Here is a 22,075-nt window from a genome sequence, read left to right as displayed (position 1 = left end):
CGCGAGATATAACAACATGGATGTCCGTCCTGTGATAAGATTGCACCTATACCTTCGTTACCAGCGTCAGTCGTTAATGTGAATGGTTTCGCAAAGTCTGGGAATTTTAGTACGGGTGATGAACAGAGTTTGTCTTTTAATGTCTGGAATGCTTCCTGGGTTTTATCTGTCCAATGAAATGGTGTCTCCTTTTTTGTAAGTTCGGTCAATGGTTTCGCGATCTTAGAAAAGTTTCTGATGAACTTACGGTAATAACCTGCTAGTCCTAAGAACGATTTAATGTCTGTGGGATTACGTGGCTGTTTGAAATTGCTAACGGCTTCTAATTTTTTGGGATTTGGCTTTACATCTTCGGCGGTTACTATATGTCCAAGATATTCTAATTCTGGTTTGAGAAATTCGCACTTGTCCGGCTGTATTTTGAGTCCGAGTTCGCGTAGGCGTTGCAATACTATCGCGAGGTTGCTATTGTGCTCTTCAATCGACTGTCCGAATATTATAATGTCGTCTACATATACGAAGCAATGTTTATTTATGAGTCCTCTTAGCACGGTATCCATCATGCGTTGAAATGTTGCAGGTGCATTCTTTAAACCGAATGGCATCCTACTGTAATGATAGTGTCCTTGTGGTGTGGAGAATGCTGTGTACTTTTTAGAGTCTATGTCCATCGGGATTTGGTGGAATCCGGAGGATAAATCGAGGGCTGAGAAGAATTTTGCGTTGCCTAGTTGGGATAGTATGTCGTATATGTCAGGTAATGGATATGCGTCCTGGTCAGTTAGTTCGTTTATTTTTCTGAAGTCTATTACAATTCGCCATTTCTGTTTCCCTGAGGCGTCTGCCTTTTTTGGTACTACCGAGACTGGTGAATTGTAAGGAGAATCAGATGGTTCTATAATGTTCTTTTGTAGCATTTCGTCCATTTGTCGTTTGATTTCTTCTTTATGGCATTCAGGCGGTCGGTAAGATTTTGTGTTAATGATTTTATTTTCTTTTAACGTTATTGTGTGTTTAGCAAGGTTAGTGCATGGTAATAAGTCGGTCTCTAGATTGAATACGTCGAGGTAGAACAGCAATATCTTTTCGATTGGTTCACGGAGGGTTTTCTCTATATGCCAAAGTCTAACTAAATCTTTAAACGTGGAGACTTGATCGTACGTATTTGAATTTTCGATAAAATTAGTCATTTTGGCTGGGCACTCACCACCATTGATAAAGCATATCGTTGTCGGTTTTCCTTCCAGGTAGACTGTTTTTGACACTGCTTGTTTTGGAGGTACGTCGTTTTCCTGTTGCAATAAAAGTATATTATTGTCAAGTTTTAATTGTTGATTCGAGAGTTCAAATTTGAATTTAGATAGGGCTGGCAAACCGAATATGCCGTCTTCTATAATTGGAAAGTTGTCTTCTACCACAAAAAATTCTAGAGTTTTGCCAAATAGTTTTATCAAAGCGTGTTCGTTGGTTTTAAATTTAGAGTGTCCCATCGAGAATTTCCGTTCTTTTGTTATTCTTGGTCGTAATACGCATCTTCGCTTGAGTATATTAATTCCTGCTCCGCTGTCAATGAGGAATTTATGTCGCTGTCCGTCGGATCGTAAAAGTACTGTGGGTAGTCTTCCTGTTGTGGCGTTAATTCGTAGGTCTGGTCTATTGGTTTCTCTATTTCTTCCTTGTGTGTCTCGAGATTGTGGACTGCTGGTGGTCTCGGAAATTGGCTGGGTGTTCGAAAATTTTTACATTGACTGGAGACATGTCCGATCTGGTTGCATTTGAAGCATTTTAATTGTGTCCTTTGGGCAAGTGGTATTTGTTGGGTTTGTCGGAAGCTTCTTGGCATTGGATTGGGTGTTGGAGTTGGTTTTTTAGTGATCAGATTAGGATTATTGGTTGTTAGTCGTTGCTGCTCAGGGAGTCGTAATCGTTCTATTGGTTTTGGTCGTCGATTTCGATCTTCCCTGAAGAATCGCTCGATGTCGGTGGCTTTCTTTTCGGCTTCAAGGATATTGTATGGTGGATTGGCGAGTAGTAATTGTCCTATTTCGCCTTTCAGGCCTCGGATAAAATCGATCACGGAGTCTTTTAAAATCCTGTCGTTCATAGCTCGTCTAGTAATTTCGTCACGGTATTCGTTCGTTATACTGTATTGTAACTTATTGAGTGCTCTGCGGAACCTGATGATATAACTTTGCACACTTTCGTCGTGACGCTGTCTCGTTTCGCGTAGCTGGTCTTGATGTTCTCTAACAGAGTCTTGGGTGGCTACGTTTCGTCTTAGGGCATCGTACAGGTGTCCGTATTCGTATATCGATATATTGCAGATGGCCATTGCGGCTTTACCCGTGATTTTCCCGATTTTAATCATTTTTAATAGTAACGTGGGTTCGCTACACATGGCTCGTAATTCGCGTACTTCGCGTATGAATTCTTCTACTCCGATATTGTCTTCGCCGTTTAATTGCGGAATACATACTATCGCGTCTTTGGCCCGTAAGCTCGGAGAGGCGAATTGCGGTGGACGGTCTTCGTAAGAGGGATGGTTGTCTTCTTCTGTTCGAATTGGAACGCATGGTGGGGAAGTTCTATCTCTCGCGGCAACAGATTCGTCCATAGTAATAAGGGAGCCTAGTTCTGTAGTAGCGTCGCGTCCTATTTTTATTTTAGAGATATTTTTGCCTAATAGTTCTATTTCCGCTGCACGCTTCTTATTTTCACTGTCGGCCGTCCGTTGTGTCTCTTCTACACGTTGCGCAAGAATTTCAATTTGTTTTTGAATTACGTCGAGTATGGCACGAATCGAATTGTCCGTACCTCCGTTTGTAGAAACGGTTTCAATAGTTTCGACTTTGTCTTTTCGTGATGTGGGCATGATTCTAATTGAGCTTATTGAGTCTGAACTACTGTTGCTATTTGGACTCGAAGCGCTTGAGAAACTGGGTTTTCTCACACGGTATCGTGAAAATGAATCCAGATTTTTCAGCTTACCGTAGTAGCTATGGCCGTTGAGGAGTCTCAGGGATGTTTCCTCTCTGGTTGGTTTTAGATTCCGAATCTTATTCGTAGGCTTGCTCTGCGCTGACCGTAGTCCTCTCGTCTAGTTTCACCGTAATGGAACGTTGAAAGTTGCTGCAGGGCCTCGTAGTAGCAAAGATTCGCACTGGGTCCGTTGATCCTTCGATCTTCAATGATGCGCGTACGCCGAAATCGTAATTTCGTTTGCACTGAAGTGAATAGATCCTGGCACGGATCGCCAAAAATGTCGTGTAAAATTAAGGTAAAAATAAGGAACTTGTTAATTTCCGAAAAGGAGATTAAGTTCTTTTTATTTTTTACTCAATTTATACAATTTTTTCGGTTCGCGATGATACACTTTCGATACTTGGATTAGTTAAGAATTTTTTTATTAGACTGACTGGATGATTTTGAAGGGAGCATTTATATTCTTCCATTCGTTGGAGTGGGAGAAGGTTTTGTTTATACTTAGTGTAAAATTCGGAGAACGGCTGGAGTGATCGAATGCCACTCAGGCGGCTGAGAACGGATGCTGACCGGACAGTCTCACGCGATAAGGCGTTCGGAATTTCGGTTTGTTATATACAGCTGCTCGAATTTCGTCTGTGACAAGAGCATCGTCCAGAGACGTTTTCATCATACACAAATAACTTTGTTTTTCTTGTTGCAGTCGGAAGCGTGGAGAATTCGATGTTTCTGGCTGATCTGTTTTTTTTATCATTTGCGCGGCATTTTTTCGCGGTTAGAAGAAAGATGAGATTAATATCTTTGTGGTATTTTGATACTTATCGATCTGCCGATAATGTTGGTGCTGGTAGGGGAAAGCGTGGTTGAAAAGAAGCGCGCTTTTTCGATAAATTATGAATTATGGCTAACGGTAATTCACGCAATTTACATAATCTAGATGGAACAGACGTTTTTCAAGATCGCTTGCCGACTCATTTATGTTTATAATTTTCAGGAGAAGAAAATCTAAACCTTGAATATATTCAATTCGAATATGTACTGTAGCCTAAATTCGGATCTTTTTTCGGCTTTCAACGATATCGATTTTGTCTCGATTGACTTCCTGCCGGTTTACGTGCTTTTATTCTTCCTCCTTCTTCTTCTTCCGGTGTCCAATGATTCCTTTGAAAATCGACGCGGTTCGTACCGAAGCGTACGCTTCCGATGCGGAAAGTACGCGATCGAAGCGCGTGGCTTCTGACCGGAAGCGTAGCCTTGCAAACGCGATTAGATTGCATTAGCTACGAGACTGAAATTAAATCTCGAGTCGGAATTGTATTTAATTTTCTTCGGGAAGTTCAATGCCGGAATCGAAAATTAGACGATTGAATAGGGATTCCTAGTTGATTTTAGACGTCCCTCTTCCTGTAACTCCCACCGAACTTGCATTGGGCGTTGTTCGTAGGCTTGTCGTGCGGCAAACCGTTTCGCAAGAGCTTATTTGCATTTCCTCTAACTGCGGTTCGCATAAGACGCGTCAAAGGAATATTGACTACTATCTATTAGGTCAGATTTTTTCACTATTTTCTGCTTCTCGTAGGATTGTACTGTTACAGTACCGGTAACACGAAGCTTGATCTACGGCAAATAATAAAATATCTTTGAGATTAAAAAATATAAAGATTTGAAAATTAGGACATTTGAAAGTTTGTACTTACTCGACTGAATTGCTATTAAGTGACGTTTAAAAATTTTAATCACAAGGTTGAAAGTAATATAGTTAGTAATTCTAACGAACACCTATCCTCAGATAGATTGGTATACACACGCGAGTCGACCGTATTCTCCGGAAATGAAAACAACTACATCCCTGGAACCTGGAACACGTGATTTTCCGCATATCCATTAAAGCAACATCGGTCAGTGACTCGTCTACGGTGCAGTCGCTAGACTCAATTAATGACCACGTTCTGGTCGTAAATATAGAAAAGGCAACGAGATATTTTAGTTTCTTGGCTAACTGGGCTGAGGTTGGGTCAATGTTTCTGTGGATTTCATTTACCTCTTCCGGCCTCCTTATATTTTCTGAATTCTTACAATTTCCGAGATACCAGTTCATAGCAAATTGATTCTTATTATGGCGTAGGATATAGTAAATCTTATTGTCTAAAAATACAGGAAAAGATTTCATTTTAGATGATTATTTCATTAAAAGATTATTATTTTTTTAACATTTTATTCAAGCGTTTCTTAAGACATTTGTTCAAAGAGATGTCAGGTTATAAAAAATTGAATCAACCTTCCCAAAGCTCCTTAACCTCTTGTTATTTTTGATAAATCAATAGCATTACGCAATATATACCGTGTGATTTCCCTAGACGATCTAGTAGCACTCTTCTTTACAACCTTCTTTCAAAACGAGAAACAAGAAGAGGATTTACCAAATATCATTGTCATCGAAGCGCAGAGACGCTCCGGTGATTCTTATCTCCATTCATCTCTCCGAGTGAAACTATTTGACGTCGCCTTGAATAGACTCAGACAGTTTTGTCGGGGGTCCGTGTCGTCGCCTGTAGCCAGCTCGCACGATCGTGAATGGAAAGACTCGTATAAAATCAAAGGGCCGACAGACTCTTCCTGCTTAGACGAGATCAATAAGATGTCGTTCAATAGAGAAGTTACCTTCTCGACCGCCGGCGCCGTATTACCCTTCAAAGTCACCGGAAAGTCATATAAGCCAACCGATGCAGCCTAACCTTTATCCACAGATAAAATAGGTTTCTCTTATTCCATCTGAATTTCTAAAGAAACCAAGACTTGATTTCAGTCTGGTTAAAAGCTTCGCTCGATTAAAGCTGTTTTTCAAGCAATAACCTACTTTGTGAATTTCATGCACGCGAATCCAAGTATGTATGCGGCAGAAATGAAGCTTTCGTGCATGTCTAATTGTAAGTTGATGCGAAACAATGCGCATGCGCCGAAATCCCACCACTTTGCGGACCTACATTGTGCCTTTTACTAAGACGCCTTGTTTGTTTACTCTTTTCGAGCTAATTCTTCACTATTATTATCTACATTATTTTCACTGGCTAACAACTGGTTGGTCTGCAATTGACTAACCAATACAAATTTTTCGTTACGTGCATATATTCGAAAGAATTCGAAATTAAATTATCATGTATTACGGGCAGTTACGATAGAGTGACACAAAGCAATCTGTGTTTGAATGCCTCCACTCGTGGACAATATCGATATAACCTAAATGCGATAAATCGCGAACGTTTGATTCGACTCATGGGAAATTTACGCGTTTTTGAATCGTTCCGAGTCGCACGCGAAATGCAGGTCAGAGAACCGTCTAATATTTATTGTTGAGATCGTGGGCTTGATCTTAATGGCGCGGCGGCACGCGATTCTTTACCAACTATGCTCCTTCACTCCAGCTCTCGACCTTCTTCCCTATTCAACTAGCTCGAGCAGTGAAATTGACTCTGCATGCCTGTGATTTTGACAGGGACTGGGAGTCGAGTTCGTAGTGAATGCACATTGTGTATACGTGTTTTAGGTGGTTTGTGTGAGTTTGTTGCGGAGATTCGAGACATTTATTTAACCTCTTTATCATATTCGAGCCTGTGCGATATAACCATATCTTAAATGTAATAAGTTTTATTTTTTATTGCAAAGTTCTTGAAATATATGTAATATCGTGATGTAATATGTTTACAAAAAGTGGACAATATAGAGATGTTAATCAGACAGAAAAGACGATTGTGGCTTAACTTGAACTATTCATACCAAACGTACAGAAAACAGCGCAATCCACACTCTCTCGGCAACGCCACTCGCAACCTCCGTCTCCGCTCGACTCGCACTCGGCTCCTCGACTCGCACTCTGTTCCTCGACTCGCACCCTGCTCCTCGACTGACCCTCTCTGGCCGTTGTCACATTCTGTTGTCCTTTTCCTAGGCCCACCGCACACGTGTTCTGCAGACGCTCGTAGCCAGGGTCACGTAGGTCTTTTCCACGAAACTATGCACTTGAAAAGACCGATGACACATTGATGGGCCCGACGGCGCCTCGGCTCTCGCGACATTGTTCATAGTTCGCCCGATATTTCCCAAGCCTTTCGTCCACGATACTACATGTATATAGTTTACGCTTCGAGAATTATATGTATTGAGAATATGTATTTGCGCTGATTCTTTGTCCCGCTTGTTATGGCATACGTGTTATAATGATCCTCTAACAATGCTTTCAGGTATGATATTGTATACATTCATCCAGTTTCATTCGACGCCGGTGTCACGTAAAATGGATACTTGGGTTGCGAGAGAAAAGAAAGCTGAGTCGTAGCCCAACTATTAATTCTCTTTTATCGAACTTTATTATAACTTTGGCACTTACAGTAGAATAACGTTGAACAGAGAAAGGGGTGTTGTACAAGAACAGCAACTAGAACGAGAACTCCCCGGGCTGGGTGAAGTCTCGGCTTATATACACCCTGGCTTGGGGATGTTGGGGAGTTTGGTGTGGATTCCAAGGAGTCCGAAAGTCGGGGTTGGGGCCTTATCTCTGATGGGGACTAAGATGCGTCGCGGCGTTGGCGTCCGACAGTCGGGAGTCGATGTCTTTTCTCTGAGAGGTAATTGGTGTCACACCGGCAATCGTTACGTCGGTTTTCATAGGCCTTGGCATCGTGTTTTGTGGATGCGCAATGGTCCATAACGTCTTCGTGTGGCAGAGGGTAAGAACATATCGCTATTAAAAAAGAAAACGAACACGTTCAAACACGTCTAAATCATCTTTTATGTGTATTTTACCCGGAAATCATTTTATCGTGAAATTTTGTTTTTCAGAGTTACCATAATTTATCTGGTAGAGTTCATAAAAATTTTTCTGAAATCAATTGCAAGCTTTTAGGAAACCAGGATTTTTCACATTTTTAAGAAGCGTTATAATTATATTGCTGATCTTTATACGTTCGTGCGAAATTGAAAAGTACGCAAATGGCGCAAAATGCATAAAATGCGCTAAAATATACGTATATAAGAAAACAAATCTCGATTAAAATTTTATTTCTTTGATTATGTTCGTAAAACTACAAACTTGTATAAAAATACGCATTCTAGTTATAAGTGTTAAAACATTCGATCTAGTCCTTATCACATTCATGAAAACCTCCATTTAACCATTCGTTGTATCAACAAACATTCATATGCAAAACTTACCACCTACCACATCCTCCGCGTATTAATATAATCCCCTTTTATAAATTATACACTTTAGAATGGACTGGTTGGGTCAGAGTCATATAAGCTTACAAGTTCTCGAGGAGTTCTACCGAAGTTACATTTACGTTTGCATAATTTCACCGAAAAAGATACTCTGTAGAATGACAGGTTCGTTTGTTTATGTGATCCGCGATCGCAACTATTTCAAGGGGATTTTATAAATAACCATACACACGATATTCAGTGTATTTTCGTATTCTCGTTTATTTTTGGGAGATTTGTAAAACTGTTGAACAAAATAATTGAGTAACGATTATATTTGCTGAGAAAAAGTCTTTTTCTCTGTACCCCTCCTTCTACTTCAAGCATGTAGTATTGACAATAAGATTGACAATGGCTGAAAGTAATCCAAAAGAGTTTTCACCATGGTTATCGGTAACGAAAAAGATTTGAATCATCTTTAATACTTATTCGTAACTAGAATCATTTCAACTAAAATGTAAATTCTTATATTATAACTTTTTTAATTTGTTATGGCCCCTGACTACAACCTAACCTATCATTCTTATTTCGTAGGAGAAGACGAATGCCGTGAAGGCGTTAGCGCGCGAACAGTGCGAAGCGGCGGTACAGCTGCAGCGTCAGCAGCAGCTGCAACAGCACCAGAACCAGCCCCAGCTACAACAGCAACAACAACTACGTGGCCCGTTAACCATCCACCATGCTGGCTGCCCAACGAAAGTCGGGCCCGTGACGAACCAACTAAATACCAGCCACGCAACGCACGGCCGAGCTGCACAGTACCAACACTATCATCACCATCATCATCATCGACACGTGTCAATGTCTCCACCGCCCTTGTTGCTCTCATCGCCAGCTCCGATCGCGGCGACGCACAATCATCTGAACGTGAGCGGACACAGAAACGTGGTTACGCCACCGGATATACCAGCAGATAGATCGCCACCGAGTCCTGGAAATAAGCTAAATAGATCGCAGCATTTGCCACGGGAAGCAACCGGCAGCGTCAGTCCTGGTCTTCCGGCTGCCACATTGGATCTAAGTAGCGCAGCAACCACCAATAGTCCGCATGAATTGTCCACGTTAGTTTAGAAATTTGGTCCGAACATTATATCTTCACATAGAATTGGAGATTAATAGTTGATAGTTAATTTACACATCGATCTTTTTATTTGTAAATTGGGTCGTGGTTTAGAGTTGGTTTGTAAAAATTCGGTCCTAATTGTTAAATGATGAATATTGATTAAGAATAATAGGCATTGATGTACCAATCTTTTTTTAACTTATATACTTGAGCACACGCATTGGAGATTTCACTTTTATTCAGTGAAACAGCAACTTCATTACTCGCTTATTCAATACGGCAATTGCATATATTTCATGGACATTTTAACAATGTTTTGAATAATTTCTAACGGTACAATTGTGATGAAGTGAAAAAAATCGTGATAAGAAACAGAGAGAAAAGTTGCTCGTTAATGAATATTGACCAGAAATAAAGTAATTTCTAAAGAATATCCCGAAGACGTCGTAGATATTACGAAAGGAATGATTAATTTATACCCGCCTGTATCTTGCCATTACCATACTATTATTATTATTATTAATATTGTTAGTAGTACTTGATTACATTATTATTAATATTAATATTATTGCCTTATTATTATTAATGTTATGGAACCTCTAGTCCTAGGCTACTTTCGCTGCCACGAAAGGATAAGATTTTCGAATTTTTGACTATTACGTGTAATTCAAGTTTTCCTGTTGCGCATGCGCAGTAGAAAGAAAGTTAGCGGAACTCAAATCTCGAACTATAGAGAGTTGAAAAGTAGTAAAAGTAAAAAAGCACGAATAACATTTGTATTTGTGCTGGATTAAGTTTGATAATTGAAAATTGAGTTTGATGATAACATTTTTTTCGTATTCGCTTTGGTAAATATTAGTTTTATTTAAAATTGAACAAAGCATTTTATGTTTTTCAAATACGGTACATAATCGTAATATCGAATTTTGTAAACTGATAGTAAGAAACTCTATAATTCGAGACTGGAACTTTGATCAAGTTCACATTGAACGTAAACTGACTTAATTTTGTTATTTAAGCGTGTATACTATACGTGTTTGTTCCTTCTTCTCTTGTGCGCAGGCTATAGCTTAATTACTTCCAATAAACGCAGTTATATCGAATCAATGACCGATACAAATTTAGATATTAGGATTATTTAAACAAGAGATTAAAAACTAAAAAGTATTGTTTTTATACTGCATATGTACATATGCAATATGAATGACAGTTTGTGTAATAATATGTACCCCTCTTCTTAGTTTACTTTTGTATATTTTGCGACATTTGATATTAATTTTATGAGGAACGTACTTACACTTTATCTTTGTAATTAAATGTGAAATGAAAGAAAAGAAATGACATGAGAAAAGGAAATTCGATGTATGAGTATATACGAATTGACGGAATTAAAATTTAACGCTATATTTAAATAGAAGACGTGAAATATCTTGTCATCTTAAAATAACTTGATCATTCCTATTCTTTTACATAAAAACACTTTTCGACTGTAACTTAAGAAACATGTCTGCTAACGTGAAACGTGCCAGAAAAAATTAACAACTTCCATTAAATTGGCAAATTTCTCATTAATATCGTAAAACTCGCGTTTACAAAGATCAGATCAGTGTACATAATATACAAAACAAATGCAGAATATATAAATATAGCACATACGTTCTGAATTATATTCGAATTGGGCAGGGTAACCAAGTGAAAATATGTAAATTTCACGATGTGTAATGTACACTTTATCGAATTTGTAAGTAGTGTAGAAATAGAATATTTTACACGTAACAAAATATACAAACGACAATACACAAGTTAAATTATTTGTTAGATCCATGTATAACAAGCATAGTACAAAAGTGTTTTAGCTTTATGTACTGGTAATTATGAGAAATACCAACTTAATAGATGTATTTGGTATGTACCTAGTTAAGAAAACAATAAATTATTCTGAACAGATAAAGCGTTTAGTAGCTTGTGAAGTATGAATTTTCGAAAACGTAAGTATTTTGTATCTAAGTAGTTAAGAAACGCGAGCAAGGGAAATCAAACAAAGGAACAAAGTTTTTTTGTTTAAAAATATTTAATTTGTTGTTCTATTATCCGAGGTTAGAAGCGATAATGTACAAAATCTGAATAAATAAGATTCTTCAATATTATTGAATTTTAATTCTAGGGTAAAGTAATATATCCGCATATTTTATTTATATACAATATGTATAAATAATGATGTGATTTGACTAATTTTGTTGAAAGAATATTTGTACTTTTTACGTAAAACTTCAGTCTTTTACAAACTTTCTTGTAATTAATAAACCAGTAAACACAATATTAATAAAATCTATTAAAATTATAAACAAACTCATAAGTTTTAATTTTAGTCCTTAAAGGTTGAAATATTTTGCTCCAATGTCGAGACATTTGTTTTAATCCAAAACATTACTATACTGAATCGATAATGTTGCATGTGCCACGAAAATGATGATGGTGTCAGATAACTTGTTGTGAAACGAAAAAGCATTGCATGTACATTTCTGTTGTTTTGTTGACCATGAGTTTGATGATCTTTTAAACTTGCCCATAGCTAAGAAATCAAACAGTATATCTAAACGAAATTAATTTCAAATTATTTTTTAGGTTCTAAGCTTTTATCTAATCTTTCAGAAGTTGCAAAATTTATTCCACAAGAGTCTTTTTTATCATAACCAAGTACACATCTTAAAACCATTTAAGTCTTCCTTAGTAATTTCTTCTTATCTTTAATAGTAACGAAAATAATTTAGATGAACGTTTTAAAATTGACACCCTGTATATTAAAAATAAAAGATATATTTTCTTCATAATTGGATAGGCTTTTTACAATGGCAATGTACAAATATCAAAATTGCAATTATACTATAACATATGTATATATATAAGCTTCACATTTAAACACAAGATTCTTTATTATATTTTTTTAATACCAATATTTTAATAATTATAACAAGGGTTTTTTAACAAGAGATGTACAACATTGTATACAAATTTTCAAAAACCTATAGATAATTTCAGTTATGCTCTTGCATCATTAATTGTTGATGGAACTCTTACCTCAATTCCATCTAGTTCCTTAGACATTACTATTTGACAGCCTAGCCGTGACCTGAAATTAAATATTATATAACTGAATATGTCAATAAATATATTTATTGCTATACAAATTAATACTAATACACAATAAGATTTCTATTTATCCATTTGAAAATCAACATTGTAAATATGCTAATTCCAACATAGATTTGTAATGATTATAGGGTCATAAATAAAAAACTATGAAAATTTATTATAATTTCAGTTTCGTAGTATTCAGAGATAGCGATTTGAAATTCTACATTGAGATGCAGATTTCGAAATACCCAATACTAACCTGTTTTTACATAAATTTAAATAGAAAAATTCACTTTATAAAATATTAAAAGGTAATAGAATTAATAATGTGAATGATTTGATACTGATTATTATGAACTAACGTATCTGTTAATTCATATGCTCAATCCAACATGTCTAATTCTTCATCTGTTGGTTTGTCAGGAAGTGCATCATAAACTTCTTTCGAAAATATTAAATGGCACGTACTACAAGTTAATGTTCCTTCACAAGCACCTATATCAATTATATTTTAATATTACAACATACTTATATAACAAAGTATCAAAAGTTAAAAATAATAAGAATATTAAACTTGATAAAAATGAAAATTTTCAAATATTTTCTACCTCAAAATTATTTATTTTAAATTAAGTAAATTATGCTTCTTTAAAACATACCATATCCATCTAAATCAATTTCATTATTTACTACTATGTCTAATATAGTATCTCCAACTTTCCCTTTTGCTTTGATTCTCTCTCCACTTGCTTTAACAAACGTTATATTTACTCTGAAAATAATATTTATGAAAGATAAAAATTATCTCAATATAATTATTTTCTTTATTTTTTGTGTTTCTTCAATTAATCTTCTCTTAATTATACCTTAATTATATGTATCACTTATGATAATAGAAATAATTTAAAAATAAGATATACTTGTCTTAATAATACATAAATAAAATTCGTATATCATATATTTATAACAGTGTTATATTTTTAGTTGTTCATTGTCAATGTTGTTCTTATTAATACTATTCTATTAATACTATGTTATTTTTCTAGATGTTATACTCCTACAAAGAGAAAAATTTCTTAGACATTATTATTAGCATTATTATTTTGACACCAATTTTATATTGGAAGGTAAGTACTGAAATTCTATTAAAAAAAGAAGGAAAGCACAAGAAACTCTGTATCACTTACTCTTGTTTTTCTGAAAGTGGTTGCGTGGTCGATATTCCTCTTGTTGCCTGCAAAAAGGGCAACGTTGTGTTGCTTGTATATTTTGAATAATTTGATGCAATACCGAGAATTGATCTCGAAAATTTTTGTAATTGATTTACTAACGCCATTCCACTGTCATAAATATCATGAGTATGGGACACCCTGACCGAACACCAGATAAGTATTGCGGAAAATATCAATTGTAGATCAATTGTACTTTGTACAAAAACTTTCACGGCATTCTTCGGCTGCTATACTGGGACGTTCCTTTACTGTGATAGGGTTATAAAACGATTCCTAACACAAGTGACGTATCCCTACCGGACACGTGCTCTTCGGGCCACACGTTTTATGATACAAGACCAGCAAAATGATCAATGTGTAATTTTACATATCTTACATTTTTTCCAAATGAAATATTGTTTTTATTAAACGTTTAAAACCTCAGGCAACATTTATTTCATCTGATTTCAGTTTTACAAATATATATCTATAATACATATCTGTATAAATTACGGTCTGGTTATATCAAACAGGGACCGACACTCGCTAGGGAAAACTGCCCAAAAATTGAATCGTAAAAACCAATATGAAAGACAACAAATTTCTCGTTCTGCGGAACAAATAGAAATGAGCAGAGTATCTTTATCTTTATCTGAGACATTCAAAGCGTATCACGCATACGCTAAACCTGAAGAAAACTTTCTTGTCTTCCATGTTCATTTTTCCCTTTCCATTTCCGAACGGTTTCTTCTATATTTATTTATATGTTCGTGATTGATGCTATTGACAACATACAACTAAGGGGAAATACGAATAGTAATAGATAGATGTATAATTCATTATGCAATTTTATAGAATTAAATCTTATTTATCTTCAGATATAAAAACTATATTTACCAGCTGAAACACTAACGCATATGCAGTATAATATAATCTACTTAACAATCTCGTTTTAGTTATAATATGTGATTAATTCTTTTGCTATTTCGCTATAAACAGTTTTTTGTGCATACAATATTTTTTTATAGTATTCTAATATATTGTTAGATATTGTAAAGAAAGTAAAATACAGTTATTGAAGTCTGGGAACATTCAATGTTAACCTTGCTTCAAAAAATAATCTTTCGAATGAATGGGGAATAGATTTTTAGTATTATAGTTGGTATAATGTCATCATTGTTTACAATGTGTTAGAGTTAAAGAAATGAGACAAATTAATATTTCAGAAGCAAATTCAATATTTAAATGATGTTATTTTTAAATGGCAGATGATATGAATGTTCTTTTTATACGAGGAAATGGAAACGTATGTATGGTAATGGAAACGTAATGGTTTTAACATTATTTTAGTACAAGATCTTAGCATAATAGTAATTAACAGTATCCACTACCTTTTAGTCAATTTTTGAAAAATGACATATATGATAATTTGCAATAGTTTGATAATAAAATACTTGTATCAATATTAATAACGTATAATTGCTATCTCAAAAGGATACAGACACAGCCAATGATAATGTTTGGGATGATAGTGCATTAATAGAAGCATATGATAAAGCAATAAATTTAGCAAAAGAAGAAGTTATCAAGCGAATGGGAATGGATGTTGGAAATTCTCAACCGAAAGAAAACCTACAAAATCTTAAGCAGCCTAAACATGCAAGTAAATTACACAAGGTTGTGATTTTGATAGAATATTACAAATTTGATACAGAATATTATTAAATATATTGATTAAGAAGCAAATTATTTTATTTTGCTATTTACTTATATTTATTTGTATACACATCTTTCCTCTATAGAAATGGATCATAGGAGCACCTTATCGTGCAATATACAAAGAGGATGGAGAAATTTATGAGGCTATAATATCAAAAATTTACGAAAACAATGGCACGTGTTGAAGTGGTTACCACTTCTAAGAAAACTCTACATCTGGTCTTTTTTAGTTTTCTCAAGCACTGAAGCCATCGACAGCGTGTAGACAAAAGACTGCGACGAAGTCAGGCCATAAACAGTAGACAGGCGACGTTGGCTTCGGGGTTTTTCAGTTATTAGGTAACACAGCTAGCGTGCGGATCTGGACCAGCTCAAATTGTATTTTTACTTATTACACTTCTATTTAAATATATTTTCTACCTTACAATTTATCCACGTGTTTTCTCTGTTTACACACCGAATAACCTCAACAGGTTATGGGCCCAGGGCTGTAAATTGCAAGGTAGCAACGTGAAATGAATAAATTGTTAAAGTGTTGTGCTTAGTAAAATAAGGGATAATGCTAAAATGGAATCAGCAAGTGCGAAGGTCGAGATGTTACGCGGCGAAGAAAATTGGCTCCAGTGGCGTTTTGTTATGCGTACACTTTTGGAGGAAGACGACGACCTGATCAACGTGTGTGAAGGGAATTTGTGTCATCCAGGTAACAGCGCGGAGAAAGAAATCGCTCGTGGAAGATTTTTGAAAGCAGATCGATTAGCGAGAAAATTAATCGTGACCTCAGTAGGAAAGAAACCGTTGGATCTTCTTTTATGTTGCACGACAGCACATGAAATGTGAAAAAAGCTGAATACAGTATATGACATGAAGTCGGATGAGAATTTAAATATGGTCCAGAAGCAGTTCTTCGATTTTAAATGGGAAGAATCTGAAAATGTCTCTTACAACCTATCAAAGTTGGAACTCATAGCGGCGAAGATGAAAGTCCTTGGGAGTGAAATTGGCGAGAAAATGCTGATAACACGCATTTTATCGGTGTTACCAAACAAATTCGATCATTTTCACAGTGCGTGGGATTCCGTAGAAGAAGAAAAGAAGACTTTAGACAGGCTTAGTACCAGGCTGATGACGGAAGAAATTAGATGGAAGAAAGACGACCAGGAAACATCGGTGGCACTGGTAACGAAAGGTAATAATTATAAAAGGGAACAGCAGAAGCAGTCAAGTAAACGCGAATACGAGAAACAAGGACCAAGTTGCTTTAACTGTGGAAAAGTTGGCCATCTAAAGAAGGATTGCTTTAGATGCTTTATATGCAAAAGGAAAGGCCACACCAGCAAAAACTGTTTTAAAAATAACAAAAGAAGCAACAGTAGAGACAACCAGGAACCTAGAAACCAAAATCGGGATCACAGCGGAATTGGTCTATTAGGAAGTACCTCAGCGATACAAACGGCAAACCCTGATGTTTGGATAATCGACTCAGGAGCTACGGATCACATGACAGGACGACGGGAATGGTTCAGCGTTTTCGAAGAATTCGATAACACGGTGAAGATAGAGATCGGCGATGGTACGTTCATGGATGCGTGCGGCAAAGGAAAAATCAGAGTAGACTTTTGTGGACGGCAAATGGGTAACATGTACAATGAACGATGTTCTATACGTACCAGGTATGAAAAGAAATCTGTTTTCGATTAGATCTGTCGCAAGAAGGGGCATAGATTTTTGTATTTCAAAGGAAGGGACCAATTGCATATTTTTACAAAATCAGAAAATAATAGCAAGAGGTTCTGTTATCGGAAATTTGTATAAAGTAGATATGCGAGTTATCATACCGTCAGTTTGTAATTTTAGCAATAGAGCGGAGTCAAACGCGGACACATTGCAGTTATGGCACGAACGGCTATGTCATCAGAACATCAGACATGTTAAAGAATTCTTAAAGAATTCAAATATGAAAGTTGTAGAGGATAATAACTTTTTCTGTGAAGGTTGCGCGTACGGGAAACAGCATAGATCGAGTTTTCACGAGAAAATCAATCGGGCGAATAAACCTCGCGAAATTATTTATACGGATGTATGTGGACCTATGGAAGTCGAGTCATTAGGCAAGAAACTGTATTTTCTGACATTTAAAGATGATTTTTCAAAATTCACAAAGATTTACTTCTTACGACGTAAGTCAGAAGTAATTGAAAAACTAAAAACCTTTTGCCTAGAAGTTGAAAATCAATTTAAGGATAAAATTAAAGAAATTCATAGTGATGGAGGGAAAGAATTCCAAAATAAAGAAGTCAAAGAATTTTTAAGAAGTCAGGGAATTAGGCACACGATTAACGTCCCATACACTCCTGAACAGAATGGTGTCGCAGAAAGGGAAAATAGAACAATAGTAGAGGCAGGTCGGTCGATGCTATATTCGAAACCAAATCTACCGCTGTTCTTATGGGCCGAAGCCATGAACACAGCAGTACATGTCATAAATAAGACGGGGCCGACAAGACAAGATAAGAAAACACCATATGAACTGTGGTACGGGAAACCGCCGAATTTAGAAAAGTTTAGGGTTTTCGGTACTGAGTGCTTTGCTCACATACCTGCGGAGAAAAGGACAAAACTTGACAAAAAGGCTAACAAAGGATATTTGGTAGGCTATTTAGATGACGGACGAGGGTATCGAGTGTACGTGCCAACAGTAAAAAATGTAATATTAAGCCGTGACGTAATATTTAAGCCTGAACTAGAAAATGCGAAATTCGTAAAATTAAGTTTACCGAAAATTGTCGAGCGCGAAGATGTGAGTGCGCAGAGCGATGGAGCATGTACGTATGAAAGTGCAGAGAGTGAACATGAAAAACAACCTCATGGAACTAGCGACAATGTGAGACAATTGAGAGATAGAGATAAGATCAAACGAACCGATTTTTATGGTAACCCAGTAACGTACGTAGCGAAAAAATTACCGGTGGATTTTAACGAAGCGATGAGATCCGAAAAGAAAGAGTTATGGGAAACAGCTATGAATGATGAAATGAAATCGCACCATGAAAATAAGACGTGGATACTTGTAGAAAGACCTAAAGATCAGAAGGTACTTAGCAATAGGTGGGTTTTAACGATAAAGCTAAATCCGGACAACTCGGAACGATACAAAGCGCGACTTGTAATAAAAGGGTGTTCACAGAAAGAAGGCATAGATTATAAGGAAACATATAGTCCAGTTGCTCGGTTTGACACAATTAGATTAATGCTCAGTATTGCAGCCAAAAATAATTTACACCTCGGACAGTTCGACATTAAAACCGCATTCTTATATGGAAGTCTGAAAGAAGATATTTATATGAAACAACCTAAAGGTTATGATGATGGTACAAATCGGGTTTGTAAATTGCTAAAAAGCCTATATGGCTTAAAGCAGTCTCCAAGATGTTGGACGGAACGTTTCACAAAATTTATCTCGAACTTAAAATTTTATCAGAGTAACGCAGATCCTTGTTTTTATATTTATACAGAAGACGACAAATTAATGTTGATGACCATATACGTAGACGATGGACTGGTAGCAGCTTCAGACGAATCTTTAATTGATAAATTCTTCGATGATTTAAATAAAGAATTCAAAATTACGAGTTCGAAAGAAGTAAAGAGTTTTCTTGGACTTGAAATTAATAGATTAGAAGATGGTTCAATATTCATTCATCAGAGTAGGTATATCGAAAACATATTGGAAAAATTTAATATGAATGAGGCAAACAGTGTTTCTACACCTATCGAGACTAATTGGAACGAAAGTAACATAGGCGATAATGATTGTAACGCACCATACAGAGAAGCCGTAGGGAACTTAATGTTTTTACAAACCGTAAGTAGGCCAGATATTAGTTTTGCAATAAATATAGCGGCGAGACACTTAGAGAATCCAAACCAGTATCAATGGAAATTAGTCAAACGAATTTTGCGCTACATAAAAGGGACCGCAGACATGGGACTCTTATATACAAAAGCAGGCAGTCTCGAAACCTTTAGCGACGCTGACTATGCAGGCGACAAAGAAACAAGAAAGTCGACATCAGGCGTTGTATGTAAGTATGCGAATGCGGCCATCACATGGCAATGTAAGCGACAACAATGTATAGCTCTATCTACGACCGAAGCTGAATATGTCAGTGCAGCCTCAGGAGCGAAAGAAATTATGTGGCTAAAGAAAATATTTCTTGAATGTAAATTAGAGATCCTTAAGTATATGCTATGTGTAGACAATACTAGTGCCGTGAAATTAATTAAGAATCCAGAATTCCATCAAAGAAGTAAGCATATTGACGTAAGATATCATTTCTTGCGAGATTTAAACAATAGAGGCGAAATTGATATAACGTATGTAACAAGCGAAGAGCAATTGGCAGATATATGTACAAAGGCGTTGCCAAAACCGAGATTTGAATATTTAAGGAAAAAATTAGGTTTGAAAAGTAAAAAAGATATTAAGAGGTAATTGTTTGTAAACATGTAGAGTTTTTAGGGAGGGTGTCGAAGTGATTATTACTTCTCAAAAAAAAAAAAGAGGAAAAACTCTACATGATCTGTTTAGTCTTCTAGCTTTTTTTTTGTGTAATAAATTAATTTGTATGGAAAAGAGAAAGGCGGCTGGCAAATGTACTTGAGAAGGCATTGACAAATTAATTTTCAGATATTTACGACAAGAGTTAGAAAATATTAAGAGATAATTTGTAAATTTGAGATAATTGTTTGTAGGGATGTAGAGTTTTAGGGAGGGTGTTGAAGTGGTTACCACTTCTAAGAAAACTCTACATCTGGTCTTTTTTAGTTTTCTCAAGCACTGAAACCATCGACAGCGTGTAGACAAAAGACTGCGACGAAGTCAGGCCATAAACAGTAGACAGGCGACGTTGGCTTCGGGGTTTTTCAGTTATTAGGTAACACAGCTAGCGTGCGGATCTGGACCAGCTCAAATTGTATTTTTACTTATTACACTTCTATTTAAATATATTTTCTACCTTACAATTTATCCACGTGTTTTCTCTGTTTACACACCGAATAACCTCAACAGCACGTGTGTTGTAAAATTTGTAGGTAATACCTTTAGCATGATGGTTATGTCAATTAAGAAATGTACTAAAAATACATATATATATGAAGTAAAGGCTTTCGCATAGTCTATCACAGTGTCATTCAGCAGGTCCTTAACTGGGCAGGAGTACCTGTCAATGTCTATGGGGAGACCCGTGGGATATAGGGTCATGAACCATAAACATGCATGTTACTTATTGTTCATTATTAGCTGCGTGGAATATAATTCTCCTCATTAGACGAGTGATTATTACTACATATATCAAGGCAAACATTTATACATATACATTTATGCACGGGAAATTCTAATACATTGCCTGTAAGGACAGTAACTGAATGGCACTCAGTCATTCTATTAAATGACAAAAATTTCTTTTACTCTGTGTTTAGGCTATGGTAATACAGAGAAAGTCGAGTTGAGTTCTCTTTTAGAATCAGAAGGTTTGCAAAGTCAAATAGCACAACCAAAGAAAGCTTTGGAAGAGAAATTCAATGAAGAGAACGATGAGACTTGTGAGACTAATTTTTCTACAAATGTAAATTCGAAAAAATATAATGTAGAAAAAATGGATTGTGACTCTGAAGAAGCAAATGCGTATAAACATCACTTCATACCGGGACCATCTTTCAATTCGATGACTGATATATTGCCACCTGCACCTCCTTTACCACCACAATTAATGGCCAAGTAAGTACAATTTAAAAATTCTAATGGAATGCTGAATACTTCTAATATTAATAAGTAATTTGGAATAAGTTTAACATTTTATTTGGAAAAAAAATACGAAATTTTAATAAAATGTACTAGATTACCAGATAATGATACAGACGCACTTTCAAGTATGTTGATGTCATGGTATATTAGTGGTTACATGGTATATTACACAGGTAATTATTTCATATAAGTATTTTATTGTATATTAAATTTTCAATGGACTATGTTATTTCTTTTGTAGGTTATTATCATGGTTTGAAACAAGCAAGAAACAATCAAGAGAACAGGAAGAACTGTTGATTATATCAATTTTTTCAATAACAATATAACAATAATATAAGATATAATAAAATATAAAACTCATTGTATTTACTTACTTCAATTATTTGAAATAAAGAACAGCTTTATTTTCATATAAGACTTTAAGACTTTTCTAAAAATAATTACTAAGATAAGAAAACATAAAAAACATATTTTTGATAAAATACACTCACATATATATGTCGGGTTATCATTAGGATTTAAGGCTCGTAATGATCCTTCGTTTGAATTAGCCATTGTTTTACGAAACGGGGGAATATATTTACGCGAATAAACAAGATTTTACAGAATATTATGAATAATGAGTTTAATAAATAATAAGATTAACAAACGATAAGTTTAACTAATAATTAGATTAAAGATTAATAAGTTTAACGAACAATAAGAGGAACGAATAATTAGCCATTGTTTTACGAAACAGAATATATTTACGCGAATAAAAAAGATTTTACGAAATATTATGAATAATGAGTTTAATAAATAATAAGATTAACAAATGATAAGTTTAACTAATAATTAGATTAAAGATTAATAAGTTTAACGAACAATAAGAGGAACGAATAATATGTCTTACGAATAATGAAT

At 35.6% G+C, this 22,075-nt stretch overlaps 2 protein-coding genes and 2 pseudogenes across 8 annotated transcripts; 3 read left to right on the top strand and 1 right to left on the bottom strand.

The window, feature by feature from the left end:
• LOC117165259 (uncharacterized) overlaps positions 1-11,249 on the top strand; it is a 29,361-nt pseudogene extending 18,112 nt beyond the window's left edge.
• Positions 11,250-12,097: 848 nt separating this feature from the next.
• LOC117165260 (adrenodoxin-like protein 2, mitochondrial) lies at positions 12,098-13,885 on the bottom strand (annotated as a pseudogene). Its single transcript, XR_013061092.1, has 4 exons — positions 13,621-13,885; positions 13,093-13,205; positions 12,796-12,928; positions 12,098-12,428 (listed from the first exon to the last, which is right to left on the bottom strand). The product of XR_013061092.1 is annotated as an adrenodoxin-like protein 2, mitochondrial (transcript).
• LOC117165261 (uncharacterized) lies at positions 13,347-15,384 on the top strand. Of its 6 annotated transcripts, none has more exons than XM_076626860.1 (2): positions 13,347-13,560; positions 15,139-15,384. In XM_076626860.1, the coding sequence occupies exons 1-2, from the start codon at positions 13,480-13,482 to the stop codon at positions 15,367-15,369; spliced, it is 312 nt and encodes a 103-aa protein (XP_076482975.1). In that variant the 5' UTR covers positions 13,347-13,479; the 3' UTR covers positions 15,370-15,384. The 6 variants fall into 6 exon arrangements, 4 of the variants coding, with proteins under 4 accessions (XP_076482975.1, XP_076482978.1, XP_076482977.1 ...); XR_013061093.1 differs by lacking the exon at positions 13,347-13,560 and adding an exon at positions 13,954-14,460 and having other exon boundaries at positions 15,139-15,315; XR_013061094.1 differs by lacking the exon at positions 13,347-13,560 and adding an exon at positions 13,954-14,473 and having other exon boundaries at positions 15,139-15,315.
• Positions 15,385-20,423: 5,039 nt separating this feature from the next.
• LOC143304416 (uncharacterized) lies at positions 20,424-21,528 on the top strand. Its single transcript, XM_076626877.1, has 3 exons — positions 20,424-21,142; positions 21,263-21,342; positions 21,411-21,528. Exons 1-3 carry the CDS (start codon positions 20,814-20,816, stop codon positions 21,467-21,469), a joined length of 468 nt encoding a protein of 155 aa, XP_076482992.1. The 5' UTR covers positions 20,424-20,813; the 3' UTR covers positions 21,470-21,528.
• Positions 21,529-22,075: the final 547 nt, after the last annotated feature.

The sequence above is a fragment of the Bombus vancouverensis genome, unplaced genomic scaffold (genome assembly GCF_051014615.1).
Source record: "Bombus vancouverensis nearcticus unplaced genomic scaffold, iyBomVanc1_principal scaffold0034, whole genome shotgun sequence".
In the NCBI taxonomy this organism is placed as follows: domain Eukaryota; kingdom Metazoa; phylum Arthropoda; class Insecta; order Hymenoptera; family Apidae; genus Bombus; species Bombus vancouverensis.
Note: the sequence above shows the minus strand (reverse complement) of the source record. Positions and strands in the feature narration are given on the sequence as shown.